A 21841-nucleotide genomic window follows, 5' to 3' on the forward strand; every position below is an offset into this window, starting at 1 on the left:
TAACATACGGTGCTGTGATGTCTCCAAGCTTTAAGTGAAGAGGAAAATAGGCATCTGGGCTGGGTTCATTTGTAACGCTGCGCTTGCTAGATTTATATGAAACGACAGATGAAGGCAGACACTTTAATTACTTCACCCTAACTTTTTATTACAACATCAAGTAAAATGGTGAGTTACAGAGGATAATGGGTGTGAAACACCTGGGATGAAGTCACACAAGAGCTTATGGTTTATTATCTGCCAATGGGGCTTTAAATATTGATCATTTCTGTACATGCATCTTTGTGATATTTCTCATTTTCTTGATAAAGCGTTTCAGGGTTACTTTGCTTTCAGCTATAAGGTAGCTGCTAGGACTGGGACCCCGCTTTTTTCTTCTGGAATTTCCTGAACTGGGACTGTATTGCCACCGCCGCCCGCTCTGTCTCTGGTGCATCCATGTCTATGTCAAATTCCTCTTGAACTTTCTTTTGTCCGTCTGCCAAAGAAAGCAAAACAAAATATCAATACAATTTTCACATAGACACAATCATTGGACAGCACACATGGGACATCATGTCCCATCTCTCCTGCACAAACACAGCCACAATGATGGGGAGCATATTAAAAAAAAATCTCTGTGACCAGTTTTGGCTAATACAGCTGATCAAACTCAACCCTCCCCCAAAACAGCAGCAGCTGTGATAACCTGTTTATAGGTAAGTCACTGACAAGTGACATCCAAGAGGTGCTCAGAATTCATTACACAATAACCTGACACATGACGAAGTCCTCTCCTGCCTGAGAAATAAACAGTGAGGGGCTGGGGGATGCTCCTGTGCTTCCATGAGACAGAAGTTACATCCCCATGTTTACTTCAGGACAATGGCACCTTAAAATATTTTAAAATAGGAACAGGATCTTTATTCCTATCCCATCACCGGTGTTAACAGGAAGAGATATTACTTCCTAAGTCTAATTTCCATCTTTTTCACTTGTTTCCTGCCTCATCCCTTCCAGCACATACTGCTCTTCCCCACTGAATCATTTATGTTCAATCTCTCTTTTTGCCACTGTCACTCTTCACAGGCTCAGTTATTGCCTTTCAGCCCCGATCCTTGGCTCCTTGCCTTCCTTTATGCCCATTCTTCAGCTTCAGTTCAATTACATTAGGTCTCCACACAGACACAGTCCAGCTGACTTCGCTGAATTTTGTTTTATCCACTCACAGCTTAAAAGTGCAGCCGTAGGAAAACTTCTGCCCTCTTTGCAATGATAGCTCTAATCTGCCTGGACTAACAAAGTGAGAGCACATACCCACTCCACCAGCCTCAACATACCACTGAGATTCTCTGCTCTATAAAGTTAGTTATTTGCTGAACCCACATTGTTGTGTCTCAGTCCCGCTGTGCCCTTGTGAAATCAGCAATAAGAAAATGAAAACTGATTTACTCGTCCTTACGTCAAAATGTATCCTCCATTAGTAGGATCCTGTTAATGTTATTCTGAAGAGGATATCACTTACAGAGAAATATTCTTGATATGTTTTAGCAAAAATTTTACTTTACTAGTAATGAAATAAATAGTTAATCAGCTCTGAAACCAATGAAACTAAATGCTGTTGCTGTCAAAGAGAGCAGAGCGCAGTGCTGCCCCTCCACTCCCTGTGAGGAGCTGCAGCCGCCGTGAGGCCTCCCCTTCAATTTAGTGACATTTGCAAAATTATTTAATATACCTTTCAGACCAGTACCCAAGTTATTAATGAAGACATTGAAGAGAACTTGTCCTAAGATGGGTCCCTACAGAATACTCATGGTGACTGGCTGCCAGCTCGTTTACTATAACCCTCTGCGCACAAAACATCATTGAATTGCTCACCCATTACATTATAGTTTTGTCTGGCTGTATGCTGGGACGTGTTGTCCAGAAGGATACTCTAAGAAACAGTATCAAAATCTTGGCTGAAATCCAAAAAGATAACATCAACTGGCTTCTGTTAGTCAACTAGGTGGGTAACCTTGCAGCAAAAGGAAATTAAGTTTGTTGAGCAGTACTTTCCCCTGGTGAACCCATGTTAGCTGTTACCTGTGACTGCACTGTCTTTCAAGTGCTTTTCCGTAATTCCCAGAATAATCTCCACAATATAACCAGGCACTGAAATGAGACTAATGGGCCTATAATGACCAGAATCTTCTTTCCAACCCTTCTTGAAAACTCAACGTTTGCCAGCTACCAGTTAACTGGGAGCTCTCCAGATTCCCAAGACCACTGGAAAATAATTGAGAGAGGTCTCACAGTGACATTAGTCAGCTTTTTTTGCTCCCTGGGATGAATCCCATTGAGCAACATAAACTACTGTGCATTCATCTAGAGCAACAAATCCTGCACAGGTTCAGGGTTGACTGAGAGTTTTGTGTCATTACTGCAGTGATGGTCCTCCAACTCTGTGACCCCCAGAGACCATCATCAGCATTGAAGACAGGCAAAGAAGGCATCAAATATCTCTGCTTTATCTATGTCCTTTTTTGTGAGACAACCATCCTCATCAATTAACAAACCAGTGTTACCTTTGATCCTCCATCTGCTGCAAACATACTTTAAAATGCCCTTTTTAGTGTCCCCCACAGTGGCCAGCTTCAACTCTAATTGAGCTTTGGCCATACAATTTTTTTTCTCTTCAATAGTGAACAGTATTTCTGTAGTCCTGCCAGGTTGCCTGACTTCACTTCTAATGGATGAATTGACACCCTTAGTAACACTTGATGAAATCTGGCTTGTATAATTTATGTCTTGCAACAATCTTAACAGGATGTTAGTTTGCAGTAGTGACTCAGCAATCTTAGTAATACTTATAGTCTCAGGAAAAAAAAAGGCTTTATTCACTAGAATTTTTAATTAATCTTGCCTTGTATGAATTATTATTACTGCATTAAAATCAACTGTGCTACAACAATTCAGCATACCTGAAGATCCATTTTAGTTCTATTTTTGGATCCATTCTTGTTGAAATGAAAACCAAAATTCCTAATGAATTCTTTCTGCACCTCTATTTTTCAATCAATAGAAATGTATGGACCATCTGTTTTCAGCCATGATTTAGACTTGAAAATCTGAAGCATTCAAAATAAAAGATATTTTAAAGCATAACTAAGACTCCCATTGCTTGCTTATGAGTGGTATAGAAATACACAAATGATTAATGTATATTATAATGAAGCATGTGTACTATCTACATATAATGCATATGACATACCTGTGTTTTCTTTCTTCCTATATCCGTCCTCATTTTTCTATTTTTCATGTATGTGTATACCCACATTTGAATTCATAGAGAGTATACATGAATATATATAGAAATACACAGACATTTGTTTAAAGAATTGTAAGTCTTGTGTTAAACTGAAAAGAGCTAAATGGGGTATTCCATAAAAGCTGGGAATTAGATTGTCTTGCAGTTCTCCCCCAAACAGTTTCTACTGATGTCTGTCAAAACACAGACATCACACAGAAATCACAGACATTTAACAGATGGATTGTTGATCTGGAGGAGAATGTAATGGTGTACCTCCTTCAGCTTTGTCGACATAAAGGAAAAATATTTTTTTAGATTTTTGTATGTTGCTTTACTAAAAGTAGCCTAATGATTGGAAAAATATCACACCCCACTATGACCACTGCTTTTGTTTCACTGGTTAGCTAATGTTAAAAATATGAGTTAAAAACAGACCCACTTAATCACAATGAAAATCCAACCTATACACAGGTCTTGCATAAATTAGACATGACCTTACAGCACCAGTAAGAATGACAAAGCTTTTTTGTACCCTTTCTACAATGTATGTACCTAAGCCATGCTAGCTTTATCCATTAATTCTGCTCACATATTTCAAACATGCAGGTTAATAAGCTTGAATGCTCAGATTAAATTGCTCAAAGTAAATTGAATGCAAGTCCATGCAAATGTCCTTCTTTTGTTCACTGACTCCCATGCCTAGCTTTTCTTTCATAAGTAATAACTAGCTTGGAAGTGATCTGCAAACACAGACAATTTTCCCTGTCAGCAGGCCTGCAAGCTCTTGCATAGTTTACAACCAGACTTTGAGTCTAGTTCTGAATTCCCTTCCCTCTTTGTCACACACACAATTTTGCTGGTATCTACACTTTTTAGACTAATTTGGGTGCATGGTTTTCCACACAGATATCAAAGATCTCTGGTCTTCTTTCACTGGCCAACAAGAGGAGTCTGTGTCAGTAGATTTCAAAATTCAAAAAGGACTCATGATTTTGAGGGGTTTGGAAATCGAAATCGGTGGAGTCACCAAGAGTGCCAGCTTGTATCAACAGCTAGGATCACCACCAACAGGGGAGGTGGAAAAAACCAACCATAGCTATGTATCATCTCAGGGAAATCTGAGCTGTGACAGAATGAACTCCATGGAGCACAACACTGACTTCTTGTTGAGTCCCATCATCATCATGCCCATGACCAGTTTGGCACTACAGACTAATTTCATGGTCCTAAAGACTGAGACAACTTGCACAGTCCAAACTTTACTTCCGTATATCAATAGTCATCCCAGCAGGAGAGCCTGAAACTGCATCTAATTAGCTGTTTTCCAAATCCAAAATCCTGAAAGCTCATTTCACATTGCTGCAATTGAAAAAGTTTTACTTATTCAATTTCCAGATGAAACGTTAGAAAGTCATCTCTGTAATCTGCTGCAGTGCCTCATGAGCCATTGCAAACACTGGATGGATAATGAAACTGTCTGTAACAAGGAAAACAATAAAATTTTACACGTTCAAATCTACCCAGCAGACAACTCTAGAGAAATGCGGTGCAAGTGTAATTATTCACAAATATGCCTTCAGCAATTTCTTTCATTTACTTTTTTCGTATAAAGAAAAATTGAATTACAACAACGCTGGAAAATGAGATCACTGTTCATTCACTATAGGCCAAAAACCTAAAAAGAAATTTTCTGTGGCCTTGAACAAAGAGGTAATAGACCAATGTTTCCTAGATGTGTTCACTGACAGACAAAAGCTGATTAGCTGGATTTGGAGGAAAAGACGACTCACTCTTCATCATCAGAATTTCTCCATTCACCAGACGAAGTAGAGTCACTTCTACTTCTTTTGCTTGTCACTGACTGGAAAAATACACAGCATGAAAAATTGTATGGGCTGGAGACTCTAAGTGTCATTTCATGTCTTTAAGTGCTATCCTCCATCTCTGCTCACATTCCCAGCCCACATTCAATAGGAATTATGGGACTATACTAAAGATGGAATGCACTCAGGAAAATACTGCATTTTTTCAGGGGGTAAACTGCAGCATTTAGAAAAAGGCTAAATGAAATGTGGGACAGAATCACAGTGCCCCACGACATGCTGGAAGCAGTATTTTGCCTTAGGCAGGATCATTACCTCCTACTGTTCAAAAGATTGTTCAAGCTGTGACAGTGTTTATGCCACCCTGATCTCAAGCTATTACACCAGTCTGTCCAATGAGGCAGAACAGTCTCTAATTAAGGAGGACAAAAATGGGCAGAAATCTCACAGATGTTGACATTCATGTGAGCATTACCTTTATGTTATAAGAAGTTATTTTTTTTTTTTCTGATTAGGCTGCACAAAGCAAACAGACAGAGAAAACACATGGGTGCTTAGGTGTACAGACAGCCACATTTTAGTCCAGATAACTCCCAATTTAAAAGCCAAGAGATGACAACCATTCTTTCTACTCTGTATTCAATTGAGGGGTGAGGAAGTGAAAGACAAGGTCTTGCCTTCTTGAGGAAGTACAAAAAGGAGGAAGAGCTAGGGGACTCACCCTTGTCTTTTCTTCCTCTGCAAGATGAGGAAAAATAACACCCAAACTGATCTGATGACTGATAAAAGGAAACAATCTATTTCTCAACACTGAAATATCTCCAGCCAGTTACCGAGGCCACGTAACCCTGCAGTTGGCTCTGAGCCTTTGTTTTGGTCACCCAGCTGCTCCCAAGGAGGCTCTCACTTCACAAGGCATGTGAACAGATGGGAATGCTGAAGGAGTGGATGTTGCCCAAGCTCAAGGAGAAGAAAGGAAGGTAGCTGACATTGCCTCATTCTACTTATTTATTTTCTAACCCGTTCTTTTGCTGAATAAAAAGTCAAATAATCAACAGCGCACTACTAACTGACTCACAGAGATAATCCAACCCAAAGGTTCAGATACTGTACCTATTATGGACAGAAATTAGCTTAAGAATAACACAATACTTTTCCTTCCTACTTTCTAAAAATGCTGCAGGGTGATCCACGCATTTTGTGACAAGGAATGCATCATTACATTTGTTCCTGTTTCTGCATTTCATAAACTCAGACATTCAAGGACCACTTTCTAAAGTCAAAAGCTGTCTGCTCTGTCTGTATCAGCAAAGAGGCACTCAATGGTGGGTACAGTTATGGGCTTATACAAAGGTGTTAATTTTCCATGGCCAGTTATATGAAGATGGGAGGTGCTGGAGAAGTGCAGTGTCCACACAGCAATAATTTCTGAAACTGAAGAACAACCCTTGGAGCACAGTAAGCTCCTGTGACTTCAGAAGCACGGTGTGAAGTAAAATAAAGGTTATCAATAGTGATCAGATTAAATGTAGCAGCTATTCTTATCTGAACCACACTAGCCATCCCCTTGATATTACTCAAAACATGCTAGAAAAGAATTAACATCTTCCTACTACACTATAAATTACAATCTGTTATTGAAAAGATGACCTCATCAGAGAATGAAGATCTTTTCTTGTTTACATCGACCTCTGCTTTCATAATGCAGTGTTGTTAGCTTTAATTCAAAAAACTAGTTTTTCTGTACAAAATGGTTGTTGTTCTCCTATGAATTTGAAAATATTAGTTTAGTATGAGTCTGATTAATCTTTTTTTCCTAGTTGTAACAATATGGAAGAGCAGATATATTTTTTCTGTTATTCAATGAAGTAGGACAAAACTATACACACATCGGGGTAAAATATAATGAAGTCAAAACAAATTGTAATAAAATTCAACTTACAAAAATTGTATTTTCAACTAATTCATAGCCAAATTCAGGCAGACCGATTTCGCTCAACAAGTAACACAGAAATAAATATTGTTTTTCTTTAAATGCAAATATTATTTAAGCAATCATTCCTCATTTCCAAAAAAATTTATGTATCAATTAAAGACCTTTCAAATGCATAACTGATGCATAGATATGTACGTATGTGTTAATGGGGATCTACAAGCTATTCTGGCTAAGAAACTACAAGGTATAATTTATATCTCCATGGGGAGACTAAACTGTGGAAGTTTAACTATTTACAGAGCAAATGAAAATGGCCATTTCAGCTGTATAATTTCAACTCCTGCTAGCTAAACCTGCACTTGAGGAACACTAGATTGACTTCCAAAGCCAACAGAAGTCTCTGGCATTTGAAAGGAAATGGTGCTGGGGACAAAGAGAGGGCACAGACATGACCGTATATCACTGCAGAATGATGCCCTATCAGAAGGGATCCCTGCGATCCACCCAAAGTACCACCCTTAAGAATGCGAGCCATGACCCTCCTCACAATCTCAGTCCAAAGTCATGCGAGTGTCTGCATGAATGCAATCCCCAATGTTCCAGCCAAGTTTTAAATGGGAATTGTTGTGATGTGTTTTTAATTTCCTGTGCAATTTCCAATTCTCCTATCTTTGCTAACACTGTGCCTTTAAACAGCTTTGCTGTGGAAAGAACTGCATTTCAGCAGTGCGTGAAGCAAACCACCCTCTTGCCTCTCTAGTCAACCGCTTGATTAATATATGATTAGTTACTTTCCTATTATGGTAGCATTCAGGCACTCCAAGTCATAGATGGGAACCCTAATGTGGTAGGCACTTACGAATGCAGAATAATAAATTCTCTCCTCTCCACCACTCCTCAGTTCTATGACCTTTGCAAAAGTGTCCTCAGCTGCAAACGTTTAAAATAAAGGCTGGAGAACAGCCTGAAGGCTGTGGCTGCACCAGCAAAATTCACAGGGCCACAGTAGGGCTTAGTCACTGTTCACAGCTTCTCTACAGCATGAAATAGTGGCACAACTGGCATGGCTGGGGTTGTGCCAAACGGCCCTCTGCCAGGTATTGCCTGGCTACTGTAGTCAGATGGCATGGCCAGCAGCTCTTTCCTGTGGGCAGGGGAGATGTTAACACCCAGGTTTTTTTGCAGGATGGAAAGTTTAGCCCTACTGATGCAAGCCATGCTATGCCACTTTGCATCCAAGTCAGAGAAAAGACACTATCCCATTTTATACTCTTACAGAGATGTAGCCTCCAGCCCTTCAAAATGCTTTGTAACTCTAGACCATTGGGAACAAATTCAAAATGAGTTGGCAGATGCTATTAATTATGTGAATACCAACTGTACCTGAGAGCCCTTGCAAAGAAAATGAAAAAAAAGGCTATTCATCCTCGAATGTAATATTGCTTCCCTTGTGTTGCACAGCAGTGGCACTTTCCAGGAATGCTATTCTTTACCATCTCTCTCTCTTTGCAGTTTATAAGGTTAGCTAAGGATTAAGCTCACAGAAATTGCAGCGATCACAATATGCCACACAGAAGTAGCAAAAAATGGGGCTCAAGTTCATATACTGCCAAAGTAAGATGGGGAAGCTGGGGAAGATGGCACAGGTTACAGAAGAAAACCTGTCAATCAGAAAGAGGAGAAGAATCAATCAAAAGAACCATGATACAGAGTGAGAACATGTTTCTCTTCACACACACACACACACACACACACAAAAAAAAAAAAAAAAAAAAAAAAGGAAGAGGCCAATTTTGCTCTGCTCATCTTCAAAGCAAAATTAGGGCAATTTCTAGGTATCATGTACACCAGCAGAACTCTGTTAGCAACTAATGAGACCTCTATTTTAAACCTTTATGAAAACAGGCTGCCCAGAGAAGCTGTGGTTCCTCATCCCTGGAGGTAATCAAGGCCAGGTTGGATGGGGCCCTGGGCAGCCTGAGCTGGTGGGGGGCTCAGGGATTGGGGTTGGCTTTGAGCTCCCTTTCAACCCAAACCCTTCTGTGATTCTATGAAAACCATTACATGAGAGCTTGGAAAATCATGATAAAGAAAAGGTTCACCTCTTGTAAAATCCATCACCACGTTTACAATGTCTTTAACTGCACACTCAGCAGTGGACAGCATAAGGCATAAGAAACCTGAGCTTTGCCATGCATCTCTGTACAGTTAAGGAGTCATTTCAGTACCTCCATATCCCATCTTATCACACGGTATCTATAAATGCCTTGTAAATTAGATTGTCCGTAAAAAGCATTTACTTTACTGCATAAGTTAAATGCAAAAGAAATAAATTATGTCCAAACATAGCAACTTCTATTTGGATAAATACAGGCACTTCTGTGTGTTGGTAACAGGATAACCACTTTGGTAGAGCCCTGCTATGAAAAAGCCACCGATTTAATAATCCACACGCTATTAACATTCTGCCTTACATGTCAGCTTGGGAGTGCCTGAGGAATCAGCTGGGCCACTCTCAAAGTCCTGCAGCTACCTGGTCATAAAAATGACCAAGCAGGCAGCAGATATCCTTTGAAGACAGAACAAAATGGATCTTGGGATACCTGATCCAGCCCTCAGACACAGCTGAATGATCTTACTCAGGTTTTTTTAGGAATGTATTTGGCAAAAGAATTTGTCACTCCTCCATAAAACCAAACATATCTCATCAGAAGACCCCCAGAGATGCGATTGATGTAAACCCTAATGTCCTGGAACAGCTCCAAGGTCACAGTCTGAGCGAAAAGCACAGTATACCCTGATAGACACCAATTCATCACAGAACTTGGACTTCTGCTGACTTTCACCATTACCCACCAGTAGATCTTGAACACTCCTGCATCACTTGGATTTATAACTTCAGTTCCAGCATCCACAAGTGCAACCACTATAGTACTGAACTGACGCAGTCCAGCCCCAAGTAGTCTTTTGCTGAACATGCCACATAGTAAAAGTCTCTCATTAAATGTACACAATTTAAATTTCTCTGACTCCTGAAAACCTCTGCTCTCAGATGTAGTTTTCCAAGACAAAGCAAAGTAATTCCATTGCAGGAGTGTAGTAGGAAATTTCCACTGTTTGCTTTTGCTTGGGCTGTTATCTGAACAGAATTGTTAATTTCAGTTTACTACGTCTCCACTGAACACAGAAAACCGCATTATATGTTTATTTCCCCTGCAGGCTGGTCTGCCTACATTTCAGAAGAGGGGCACCTCAAGAGAATGTAAAACAGAAATAGTAAGTATCTCAGTTTGTTTCCCCTGTGGCAATATGGCTCTGAAAGGATCAGAAGGAATTATATGCTGCAGGGTGTTGTCAGTGTATTATGGGCTGTCTTGCCCAATAGCCATTTGGAAAGCTTTGTTACACATCATGCAGAAATTCATTAGGCTGAACGGTTGCAGAATGGATTCTAGATAAAAAACTCTCTCCAATTCCTGAGCACAATGCAGCTAACCTGAGTTGTAGTTGCTTACATCAGAACTTAACAGAAACTCGCCTTACAAAGAAACCCACCGCCCAGTGGGAAAAACAAGCACTGAGGGTGCCATCTTTCTGACCTACTTCAGGAATCCCATTTAGGGTAACATCAATCTCATCTTCAATTTCCATTCTTACATTATCTAGTTCTCTAGCAAGGGGAGTTCATGGTGATGAGCTCAAATGTCGATATTGATGCTTAATCTAATGGATCACATTCCCTGACTCTGAGAGACACCTGAACCACAGTGAGGAGTTTCATATGGACAAACTTATTTGCTACTTCATGTGAAATTTCTTCTCATCACATGAATTATGTAAACTGAACAAATGGTACTGTGCTGACACTCCAGCAACTGAGAAATCTAATTTGCTTCAGGAAGGAAGACAAAAGGAGAAGTAGTGCGTGCCTTCTCATACTACTCCATCTGTGTGCTTCCATCCCATTGCTAGTGAGGAAGAGAACAGCTCACCTTCAACAAAGGGTCAAAATGAACATTTGTTCCTTCTGCTGAGATTGCCAGTGAAGCTGCCAGTTGTGCAGCTGATCTGGATTCTCTTATGTTCCCTCAGGAGCTGACTGAACAGTCTGCATACATTTCTCAAGATAAACAGTTGAAGGGACAAAAAAAACATATCAGCACCTCTTTCCGTAATTTCCATTTATTTCAAGGATAGTAAATTTTTGTGTATGCACATATTTCTGCATGCTAAGGAGAAACTGTTTCATTTATATAAACCTTCTTTTGAGCATACCTCAGTAAGACTTCTGTTTCCCTAAAAGGAATTACAGTTAACACCACAACAAGCAATACTGAATACTTCATTTGAATAAGCAGACAAACAACAGTTACTGTGAGAACTATAATTGAATTTGCAAACTACTGCAAACACCAAATCTGTGCTGTGCCATTTAGCCAATAATAAGACAGGTGATGGCTGTGACTGTTCTGCTGAAAAGTGGAGATACTCAAAAGGAACTTTGTTGTACTTATCAGGAGTCAAAGGCAGCCATCACTTGACTTCTTGACTAATATGACAAAAAGGAAAAATAAAATGGCTGGGAAAGACAAGTAACTTCTTGAAGGCATTACAAGTGGTGCTTCTCACTGCTCATCTGAGCCGAGGCACCCTTGTCCTCAGCGACAAGGGACTGTAAGCTCTTGAAGCAAACACAAAACATACTAAATAACTCTCAATACAGTTCCCAAGCACAAATCCTCTCTCCTTTGTGCTCCTAGGTCTCATGCAGCACCTATGGGTGAGGAGGAGGCATGGCTTCAGCAATGAAGTCCTGGCTGATTCAGCTGAGAAATTGGATTTTACAGAAGGATACACTTCTGTTCTTTAAATGCTAAATAACACAAATTAGTGTTTCATCACTCCTTAATGGAAAAAATACACAAATATCACACACTGTAGTCTTTTTTTCCTGCTGTAGAAACTGATGCTAAGGTTAATGATAAGTCTATTAGCTCTGAGACAGAACATGAACGTAGCTCAGCTCTCCCACAAATTTCCTCTCATAGAGTAATAGAGAAGCCCTTATTGGCACATAGGACAATTTATTGTTTGGCATAACAGAGTGAAAAATGGCAATGAATAGATTTTCTGAAAGAGTTGGGAACACATCCAGAAGGGCAAGTTGTCCTTCTCAGCAGCTTGCTCATTACTTATAGGCAGTTACTGTACTGCAAGGCTGAAGCCTGGAATTCTAACAAGTCAATACCAAAGCTCTGTGGGATTTCTCGTTCCTGACTTTAGTGCCTGTATTTATTGAGTGAGGACTGATGGCAGAGAGTAATGTAATTTTCCAAGCTTTTTCAAAGTAGCAGAGATTTAACGATCAAGGTCAGGCACCAGAGAGTACTTCAGACCCTGCTTGAACTTTTTTTCCTTTGACCATCTCATGAAAAAGTGATATTCCAAACCTCCTAGGTTCTAGGCACTGAGTCAGCAACACTATTTGGTAACCAGATCCTATTTCAGAAAAAAGGGTAGAGGGACTGTTCTCCCATGAGAATGCAGTTATAGGTTCTGACAAGCACCTGACTACAGTGTACATCATTAAGTCTAGGTTGCAGCAGGCTTATTCTCTGGTGTGTAGCAATGTCCACCTTCTGCAGACCATGTATAGGAATCATCTTTTTTCTTTTTCCTTCAGATATTGGCAGAAGCAAGCAAGGTTTTCCAATTAAAAAAAAAAAAAAAAAACACACAGGAAAGTTAAGCCTGTACTGCTAACATTTTGTATATATCAGGAGATTGTGGAATAGAGAGGAGAAAATGGTCTCATTTTCCTGACAGATGGTACACTTTGCAAACCAATACAGTACATTGAGGACACAAAGAAAGGTTGTATGTGCATTCCTGAGCTGCCAATAAAGTGATGGCAAGGAAGTATCGTCCCACAACTGAGGCTGCTTTTCAGCCTTCGGAGCTATAGAACAAGACTTCTGTCCCCTGAAATACTCCCCATTCTGGTTCAGCAGCACCTCATTTTCCTCAGAAGTCCCAGCAAATACATTCAAGCACAACCACCCTACTAGAATCCCCTTAGCATTGCCCTTTTCATCTTTATGGAATATATATATATATATACACGGCCTCAGAACATAGTCAAAGACACAGAGAGATGTGATTCCTGTCTTTGTTCCATACACAGATAGATCTCTGCCTTGTGCTGAAAAGACTTACAGTGAGACAAAAGGGAGAAAGGGCATTAGTCTGCACAGAGATTTTGGGATGTGGTTACTACATTTGTTCATTCATTTGAGGAGAACATTGTGATTGTGTTATTTTTTTTTCCTTTTTTAATAAAAATATTTACATATTGGATGGGTGCAACCCCGTATCTCAAGCATAATTTAAAAAGAAAAACTTCCAGGCACCGAACTAGAGAGTAAGCTTCAGCAAGGTTCAAAAAGAAATTCTTTGCTGCAAACATATGCTACATGTTTCATACCCTTGTGGATTCACAAGGCACCCCTGCAATCTGGAAAATGATGGAGGAGTTTGCTATTGACTATAAAACGTCGCAAATTAAAAGGAATACGCAAAAAGAATTTTAAAAGCTGACAAATGTTACTGAGGCGAGATTAGAAGCCACGAAGGCTTCCTATTCCAGCTACCTTTCTTTTTACCTCACTAAGTTTTCACCTGAGGCATCTTAACAACTGCTACTTAAAAACAATTTTATCAGGAAGGGTGGTCATTGATTTAGCAAAGTGCTGCAATTGCAATTAGAGAGTTATTAAACCCACTGCCAGATAGTCTAATTGACATGAAAATCTAACTGAGGCCAGGGAATAAAGGTTTCCCTCCTGCTTAAGTTGCATGTTTATCGCACACATAGCACTATCTTGAAAAGATATTAACACTGCAAAGTTAAGCACAAAAAAGTCACTTAATGACAAAGTACAGTGCAATTAATCTGCTAAGTTTGTGCAGACAACTTTAATTCCAGAAAATTCTGTTTCAAATTCTTGACTTTGCAACCTTTGTAGTCTTAGCAGCATGCTGTGTTTCCTAGATTTAAATAAAATATATATATATATATATTCTGCTGCAACATGTGGACACCCACATGGCTCTTCAGCACAACTATTTGAAACTGCTAGATCCACCACACAGACCTCTTGGTTAAATAACTGATAGCAGTAGCAGGCTGTTGTAGGAAATGAGATGAGCTACATATTTTGCTCGTGGGTTTTACATGGCTGACAGAAAAGGAACAATTAAAAGATGGAAGGTGTGGGCATCAGGGGCTGGGACTTCCTTGTTCATTCATGTCTTCAGATGTAGTCGCCTTTTCTGTTCTACCTTCTCTGTAGAACTCTGGCCTAACCTCATCTCTTCCTCAGCTGAGATCCTCATCATACCCAGTAGATGAGGTTTCCCAGTAGACCTCAATGCTGCTTTTTTTTTTTTTTTTTTTTTTTTTTTTAATCTGATTAGTCCTAGTCCACAAAATCGTACCAGGGTATCTCCTAACCTCAGAACTCCATTCAACCCTTTCCCACACTAACTGGCTCTTGGTCTCTTCCAGTTACGACACGCCTTTTCACATTCCTTCCTTCTAAACCCAGTTTCCATTCACAACTACTAATCCTTCTCTAAATATTCTGAGGCTGTAGTTTCCAGACAGGAATTAGTGAACTCCAACATTCCATCCTTTGACCTCAGAGCTGTACTTTCTGTCCCCTCTGGATTCAAGGCAGAAGGTACACTTTCTCCTAAGTAACTGTGTTACCTTGGTAATACCAAAGGCTACACCATGCTCACAGCTCCATTTCCTGGCCAAAATGTAGCAAGCAGAAGCAATTAGAAAAAAACGAAGTTCCCCAAGCCCCACAAAGACAGCATTGGTTTATTTGTCTTGGTGCCTACTACTTTGCTCAGTGATTTCAAAAAATTAACTGCTTCACTGAATGCACACACATGTAAGGCTCATCTTTCCAAACATTTACAACTTGGCAATGTTTGAATATAGAAAAGCCACATATTAAATGGTAAATCTGAAGCTCCTGTTCAAAATGATAACAGTTCAGAGCAATCTGAATAGAGGCATCCAGAAATTGTTTTTAAATGGTAGACATGCTAGTATTTTGTTCAAGACTCGTTTTTGGAAACAACTGGGATGACTTTGCTGAACCCCTCCAAAATAAATTCTGCTTGACAGCAAGCAACTAACATGGCAAACTTTAGCTGAAGCAGTAGAATTTTGGCAAGGCTGTATACAGCCGAAAAGGGATTTGATAACCAGCAGAATTCAGTAGCTCAGTGATTCAGCCTTGCCACCAATCCGGACAATAGCAAACAAAATAAGTATACATAATGTGAGTAAAGACTGCAAATAAATGAAATAAAGATATTGATAGACAAAATCTCGAAGAGTGATTCCTCAAAGTTTTAGGCTCAAAAAAAATTTTTTGTTTGTTATTTGTAATGATTACACAGAACACAGAAGCTAATCAAAGCTCTCCATCACATGTTCTGTGATTGAGGATTTATCTTTGGATTTATTAATTCTGTTGCTTATTTGAAACATATAAAAAAAACATTTTCCCTTACCTGAATTTAAGCTTTGACAGACACTCTGAGTTCTGCTTGGATTTACAGACATGTCAGATTGTCAATAAAACCAATCTGAAACACCATCTTAGCTGACACACACAATTGACCAACCTCAGATCATTACTCCAGCCCATATTTTTCTAATCTATATAGGCTTTTTTCCTTCCTCTGTTTCTGAGGATTACAAGAATGTGAGCTTAACAATATTAACATCTAAAAGAATGACAAAATTTCATGTCTTTCCTCTGCATCGGAGAACACAAGCTGGGTTAATGCAGTAACAGATTTAAGCTAAGACATAAGTCACTGGCTGAAACTACAAGTGTTGACACATGCAGAATGCACAATACACAATATACAGTACACCCCCAAACCAGTCTCCTTTCTTCCTAACTAAAATCCACCTCATTTTCTTTACTGCTTGAATTTCGGACCTGAATGTAAAGATAACAAATTAAATATTTTTATTCTCTTTTCCTCAGGAAACTCAGTGTTTACTACCTCTCTCATTCCCAAGCTGACAAGGAGAGAAAAAAAAAAAAAAAAAAGACAATTGAAAGTGCCCATTTCCAATCACACTATTTTAAAGATCGCTTTATCTCCTTAAATGTGGTGCTCCTCTTTCCAGTGTTTCTTTGCTGTCTACTCACCTGAGCTCCAGTCAAATCGAGTTTGGAAAACACTAACTGTTTTTGAGACCATGCAGAAACTAGAGACTTCAGCCGAGGTTAATCATGACTCCAAAAATTAGAGCATTAGTCAGTTACCCTCTTCTGATGAACATATATTCTTGAACATAGATGCAAACAAAGTTTGCCTGAGAAAATAAGCAGAGGCAGTTAGAGGAAGAAGTAGTGCTTGACCTATCTGTCCTGAGGAGACATTAAATTCTCTGTGGAGGAGAAAGAATTAGCAACAAGACAGAAACACAGCATGAAAGAGACAGTAAGAAAGCCCACCAGAAAAGAAACAGCTCACAGAAGAGATGAAAGGGAAACTTCAGCTTTTATGGAGATGGAAAGAAAGTAAGGAGCAAGTAACTTGACCTATCATAGCAGTATGACTTGCCTGGCAGGAGGGCCAGTAGCTTGGAATTGCACCAGGGCATTCCACTGCATCACATTCTTTACCCCACTCTCATGGACACATTCATGTCATCCATGAGAATAAGGAGAATGAGAGGTCACACTGGCAGAAAACTACCTACTGTCATCAGACAGGGATTGGTAAAAAGTTTCAGGATAGTGAAAGCCTCTAGGGCCTTGTGTAAGCACTGAAGACAACACAGCTATGGCAATTTGCAACAACTGAAGGTCTGATTCTCTATTTTCTGTTGCCTACCTCAATCTATACACACTCTTCTAGAAATTACCAGTGTTTTTTTTTGGTTTTTTTGTTTTTTTTCCCCCAAAATCAATCAATCTTTCCTCTCAAGCAAGCCATTAATGAGGGAGAAACAAAACATCTTTTCTTGAACTGTCTGAATGGAAAAATCTACATTGTTTTTCATTGTTCTACTTTCTAGCATGCATGGTCAAGTTTATCAATTCCTTTGTCACATGCAAGCAGCATAACATACAACAACAAAAGGTATGGCCAACATCTGAAAAGGAGGCTGACAACTAGCTGATCACTCTCTAACTCAGTAATTAAACTGAAATGTTAAGTTGTGCTGAACAAAAGTAGAAACTGTACTCTGCCTCTTGCTGCTTGGCCAAGAACCTCACAAACACAAAGCAGAGTAGAAGCAGCTGCTCTATCTCAGCTCAGGTTAATTACTTCCAAGTTTACATCCAGAAAGTTCAGTCAAGAGATATGCCCCTAAATATGCTTCACGGTAGTATTTCCTGGAGAAAACTACTTACAGGTGTAGGAAATTACTGTGATCTCCTAAGAAGTGTGTGAAGTCACAATTCCAGTAGTTATAAAGTGCTTTCATATCAAGTTTAGAGTAAATTCGGATCTATTTATGCTTTGTAGAGTAAAATAGCTTCTCAATGACCTTGCATGGTGCACACTCCAGAAATAACAGTAGTTATAGATGTCCTTACACTTCAGTTCATTAAAAACTGAAACTTAGAACCAAAGGCAGTAGGAGATAGAAGCTCACAGAAATATTTATAGAGGAAAAGCTACAAAGAAGCACTAGAAACAACTTGATGTAGCTATCTTAATTGGCTGGGCGTGCAGCCCTTTCTATTGGGGAAAAAGAGTGAAGGAAAAAAAGTTTGCTCATTCTAACTCATTCTGCTTTTCAACCAGTCTACCCCGTAGTAATGAAAAAGCTAGTGTTAGCATAAATAATCTTAAAAAGATGAACAAAGAGCAAAATTCTACACTAGTTTTGCCTCATCTGAGAACAGCCTCTAGATTGCATTATTTGCAATGTTTACCTGTGGCATGGCAGGTATGGAGAAAATAGTCATAAATACAGCTTCTTTTTGAGGCTCTTCCATAATGGGATGGCTTTTAGCTCAAAGACCCCAGTGGACTCCATCTTACGAATCCATCACTTGCTTTTTATTTATATGGTCCCTCATTCAAAAACCATAAATACTTCAAAAACAGTTGTGACGCTTTTCTATGGCATTGGATGTGGGTCACAGTTTGAAAGAGGTCCAATAGTCAAGGCAGGCAAGGTACATCAGACTTCTACACACAGGAAGAAGAGCTCTAAGCCATGTACCTGGTTCCAGTGGGTTTATCTACTGTTGTGCTGCAGATACGCAATACTGTCCTTAGATCCTTTATCTCCAGAGTCTTTGCACTGGAGTCTAGAAGAGCTATTTCTTTCTCCTGGCTTTTAAAGAAAAAAAAAAAATTAAGCCTAAGTCTTAAGTTTGTGTGAGATGGGACAAAATGGTGCCTATTGACAGAATGATGGCTTATGACTGATTGGCAAAGCCCATGTCTGTGCCATCCATTGACAGCATCTCATCTGTCACTCACTGACAAAGAGGCCCCAAATCACACATCTTCCATCTGCCTTCCTGCCCTCTCGAATAGCAGAAGATATGATTGCTGTTTTTTTCCAACTTCTAGGCAGCAGAACACATCTTTGTCTCCTAAAGTCAGACCTCACAAAAGATTTCAAGGTTTTGTTAAGAATAGATTCTTTGGTCACAAAGAAATTTTTGCTAGTGAAAAATACTGCTATCTGCTTTATGAACAAAATCATTAGATGAGATCATACTCTACCCGTGCTTCGTGCTGTCTGCCAGCAATTAGCTTGCTGACTGCTAGACCAAGAGGTAGCTGCTTTGAGATGCCAAACAGCCTTGAATGCAGCTGCCTCATTATCTGTCTCAACTTCCTTCTCTTTGTGGGCTCAGGCTGCTGGTTATCAGAGGGGCAAGTGGGATATTTGGATCTGGATATCAGGTTCTCATCTTTGCTGTATAAACCAGTATGGGGATAATGCACCCCCATCATGCTGCCCAAACATAACTGGATCTCTGCTATTACACAGGAGCAGCAACATCACCATCTTTTCTCAAAGGTACCACACCTGATATTCTACACTACCCTGAGCATTAATCCAGTGAAACCTAAGGCCAGAAGACTAAACCTATCTTCAGCCTGCATTTAACCTCTCCCCTCCCATTCTTCTACTTAGTTGTACTGCATCTGCTACAAATCAGAGAACTCAGCGGAGAATTGTCATCATTCTTACTTTTTACTTCCCTTCTTAAATGTAGCCAGAAATTCTGCAGCACCTATAGCTGCAGAGCTGTATCAGACATTCCTTCACCTGAACACAATGGGAAGTACAAGTTTCAGAAGCTCTGCCATTTGGTTTGAAAATAAAATATTGAAATTAAGTCACTTCCTACATACTGTGGTGATATTGTGCAGGCAGAGAAGTGAAGGGTGCAATCTCCAGGTCATGTATTGCCCAGCCCTATGCCCTCACACTGAAATGGAGAAAGACTGGTGTAATTGCAATTGATACAAGTGATCCTTCCTCTCCAATTTGCCTCCCACTCTATAAGAGGGATATGATAAAATTAGCAGCTTATGGACTGTCACTAAAGCAAGGCACGTACTGCAGTGTGTGGTAGAAAGAATGGAGGGGTGAGGGGAATGGACTTAATGCCCTCTTTGTATCTAGCACCCTTTGGTCTGAATTGTACATTTACGATTTCTAAATTGATAAAGTCAGAAAAATAATAATGCTAATTTTTCACTGCCAATTTTAATGAGAATTAAATTATTTTAAGAATACTGAAAAGGACACAGCAGTGCTGTCTGGCTGGAGAAAACAGTGCAGAGTAAAAGGTGGAATGAACAGAACAAATCCTTAAAAAAAAAAAAAAACCTACAAAAGTAAAAGAACTGATTCAGGCTAACCTAAACTGTGAACTACAGAAGAAAAAAGTCACATTGCATCAGAAGTTAATGCATCACTACAGTGCAATCAAACTAAAGATGTTCAGGCAAGGGACACTATCCTACTCTTTGTGTCTGAAAGAGTTGCTGCAATATATTCTCAGGAAGGAGCACCTCTGAAATAGCCATGAAATTAGAAGTAGAGTTAAAAAGTCATAAGCAATCCAAATGGCTAACTCTTGCCCATTGGTTGGGTTTTTGGCATGAGATTTCCAGGACTAGAAACTGTGGAGCCAGGACAGTTAGTGTTAGATTAATACAGAAAATGAATTCAAAAATCTTACAATAAAGTATTCTTTTTCTGGCTATTAGCCTGGATTTTAATTAGTTTGTGCTAATGAATACATTTGTACACGTCCATTCTTTATTGGCAGCATTTAGAGGAGCTGGTAAATTGGTCACTGTGGAGTGACAGTGTTTCACTAATACCTAACAAATAATTAATGCTTTTCTACCTAGAGTCAACCAGCAGTCTCAGGGTTTTTTCAGTATAAATTTGAATGAAAAATGATATACTCAAAATACAGTTAGAATACTCATTCATCAACTGCTGTTGAATGATACTGCTATGAGACCCTAGAAGTGCTGAGAGCAGAGTTCCAGTCTCTGCAATACTGAAAGTATCTCCCAAAAGTTGCCAAAACACCCTGTCCTATTTTCCACTGTGAATCTTGAAATGCCTTTTCCATATCACGACATTGTTTAAGTTTCCTCTTTTCTTGAAAATTCCTCTTTGGAAGACATCTATTTTTCTCAGTCCTTCCTATTCCTAACCAGCGCAGATTGAGAAAAAAATGAACTGAGTGTGCTTGACCAAAGCAAATGTTTTCAAATCCAGTATCCTATCTAATGAAGACCTCCTCAAGCCAGGAAGTATGTGGATGCTAGACTTCCATACAGAAAATGGCTGGAAGAGGTTGCACAAAGAAGCTAAGTTTGGCCAGATGTAAATAAGAACAGAGTTGTTTGAGATGGAATTGAGGAGAAATTAGATGCCCATATCCAAAGCTGATATACTGAAAAATCCGATGGAGTATCTATTTGATTTCAGAGACACACAGGCTCTGTAATATTACCCCCTGTAACACTATAATGTGATGGAAAACACAGCAAAGACAGCAGGGTAGCAGAGCTTCAGGCTGCAGCAAGAGAGAATAAGCCCAAGTGCAGCAGCCGTGGATGCAGAAACAAAGGATAATAGCTGCTCACCTTCAGAAGGCCATAAGCAGAGATCTCCAGGGAGATAGTCTCACCTTCACTGCCAACTGTTAAAAGAGGTATGAGAGGGAATGGATGCTGGCTCCAACCCTTCCAGTCACTCAGGTACACTGCATGCACCTGAGCTCCCCTGGGTTGTCCCTGCCTTCCTATCAGGTTCTCAATCACTGCTTCAGGCTGTTACTTAGCATTTCCATTACACCCACAGATTCCTCAGCCTTGACAGGATTGAGCAAGTCAGAAGCTATTTTATTGCTAAAACAGATTGAGATCTCCAAACACATAGCTCTCCAGAGAAGCTCATTCTAATAAGCATCATCGCATGGCTTAGGTTGGAAGAGACCTTACAGATCATCTAGTTCAAACTTCCCTGCCATGGGCAGGGCCACCAGCCACCAGATCAGGCTGCCCAGGAACTGGAGAGATGCTTCCCTTTCTCCAGTCACCAGAGACTTCTCCTGTCAGATATGACTTTTCAAATATGATGGAGTGGCTCATCAACCACATCAGCCAGTTTCTTCAGGACCCTGGGATGCATGTCATTTGGTCCCATAGACTTGTACACAACCAGCCTCATAAGGTAGTCTCAGACTTGCTCTGCTCTTACAG

General features: G+C 39.8%; 1 protein-coding gene across 1 annotated transcript in view; it reads right to left on the reverse strand.

Moving 5' to 3' along the window:
• Positions 1-350: 350 nt before the first annotated feature.
• The window catches only part of PCP4 (Purkinje cell protein 4), a gene marked incomplete at both ends in the record, with an annotated part of 31884 nt that continues 10393 nt past the window's right edge, over positions 351-21841 (reverse strand). Inside the window, one exon of the mRNA XM_079549384.1 lies at positions 351-478. Within this exon, the coding sequence (XP_079405510.1) occupies positions 351-478 (128 nt within the window). The remainder of the gene's footprint in view (positions 479-21841) is intronic.

The sequence above is a fragment of the Tetrao urogallus genome (assembly GCF_951394365.1).
Source record: "Tetrao urogallus genome assembly, chromosome: 1".
NCBI classification, from domain to species: domain Eukaryota; kingdom Metazoa; phylum Chordata; class Aves; order Galliformes; family Phasianidae; genus Tetrao; species Tetrao urogallus.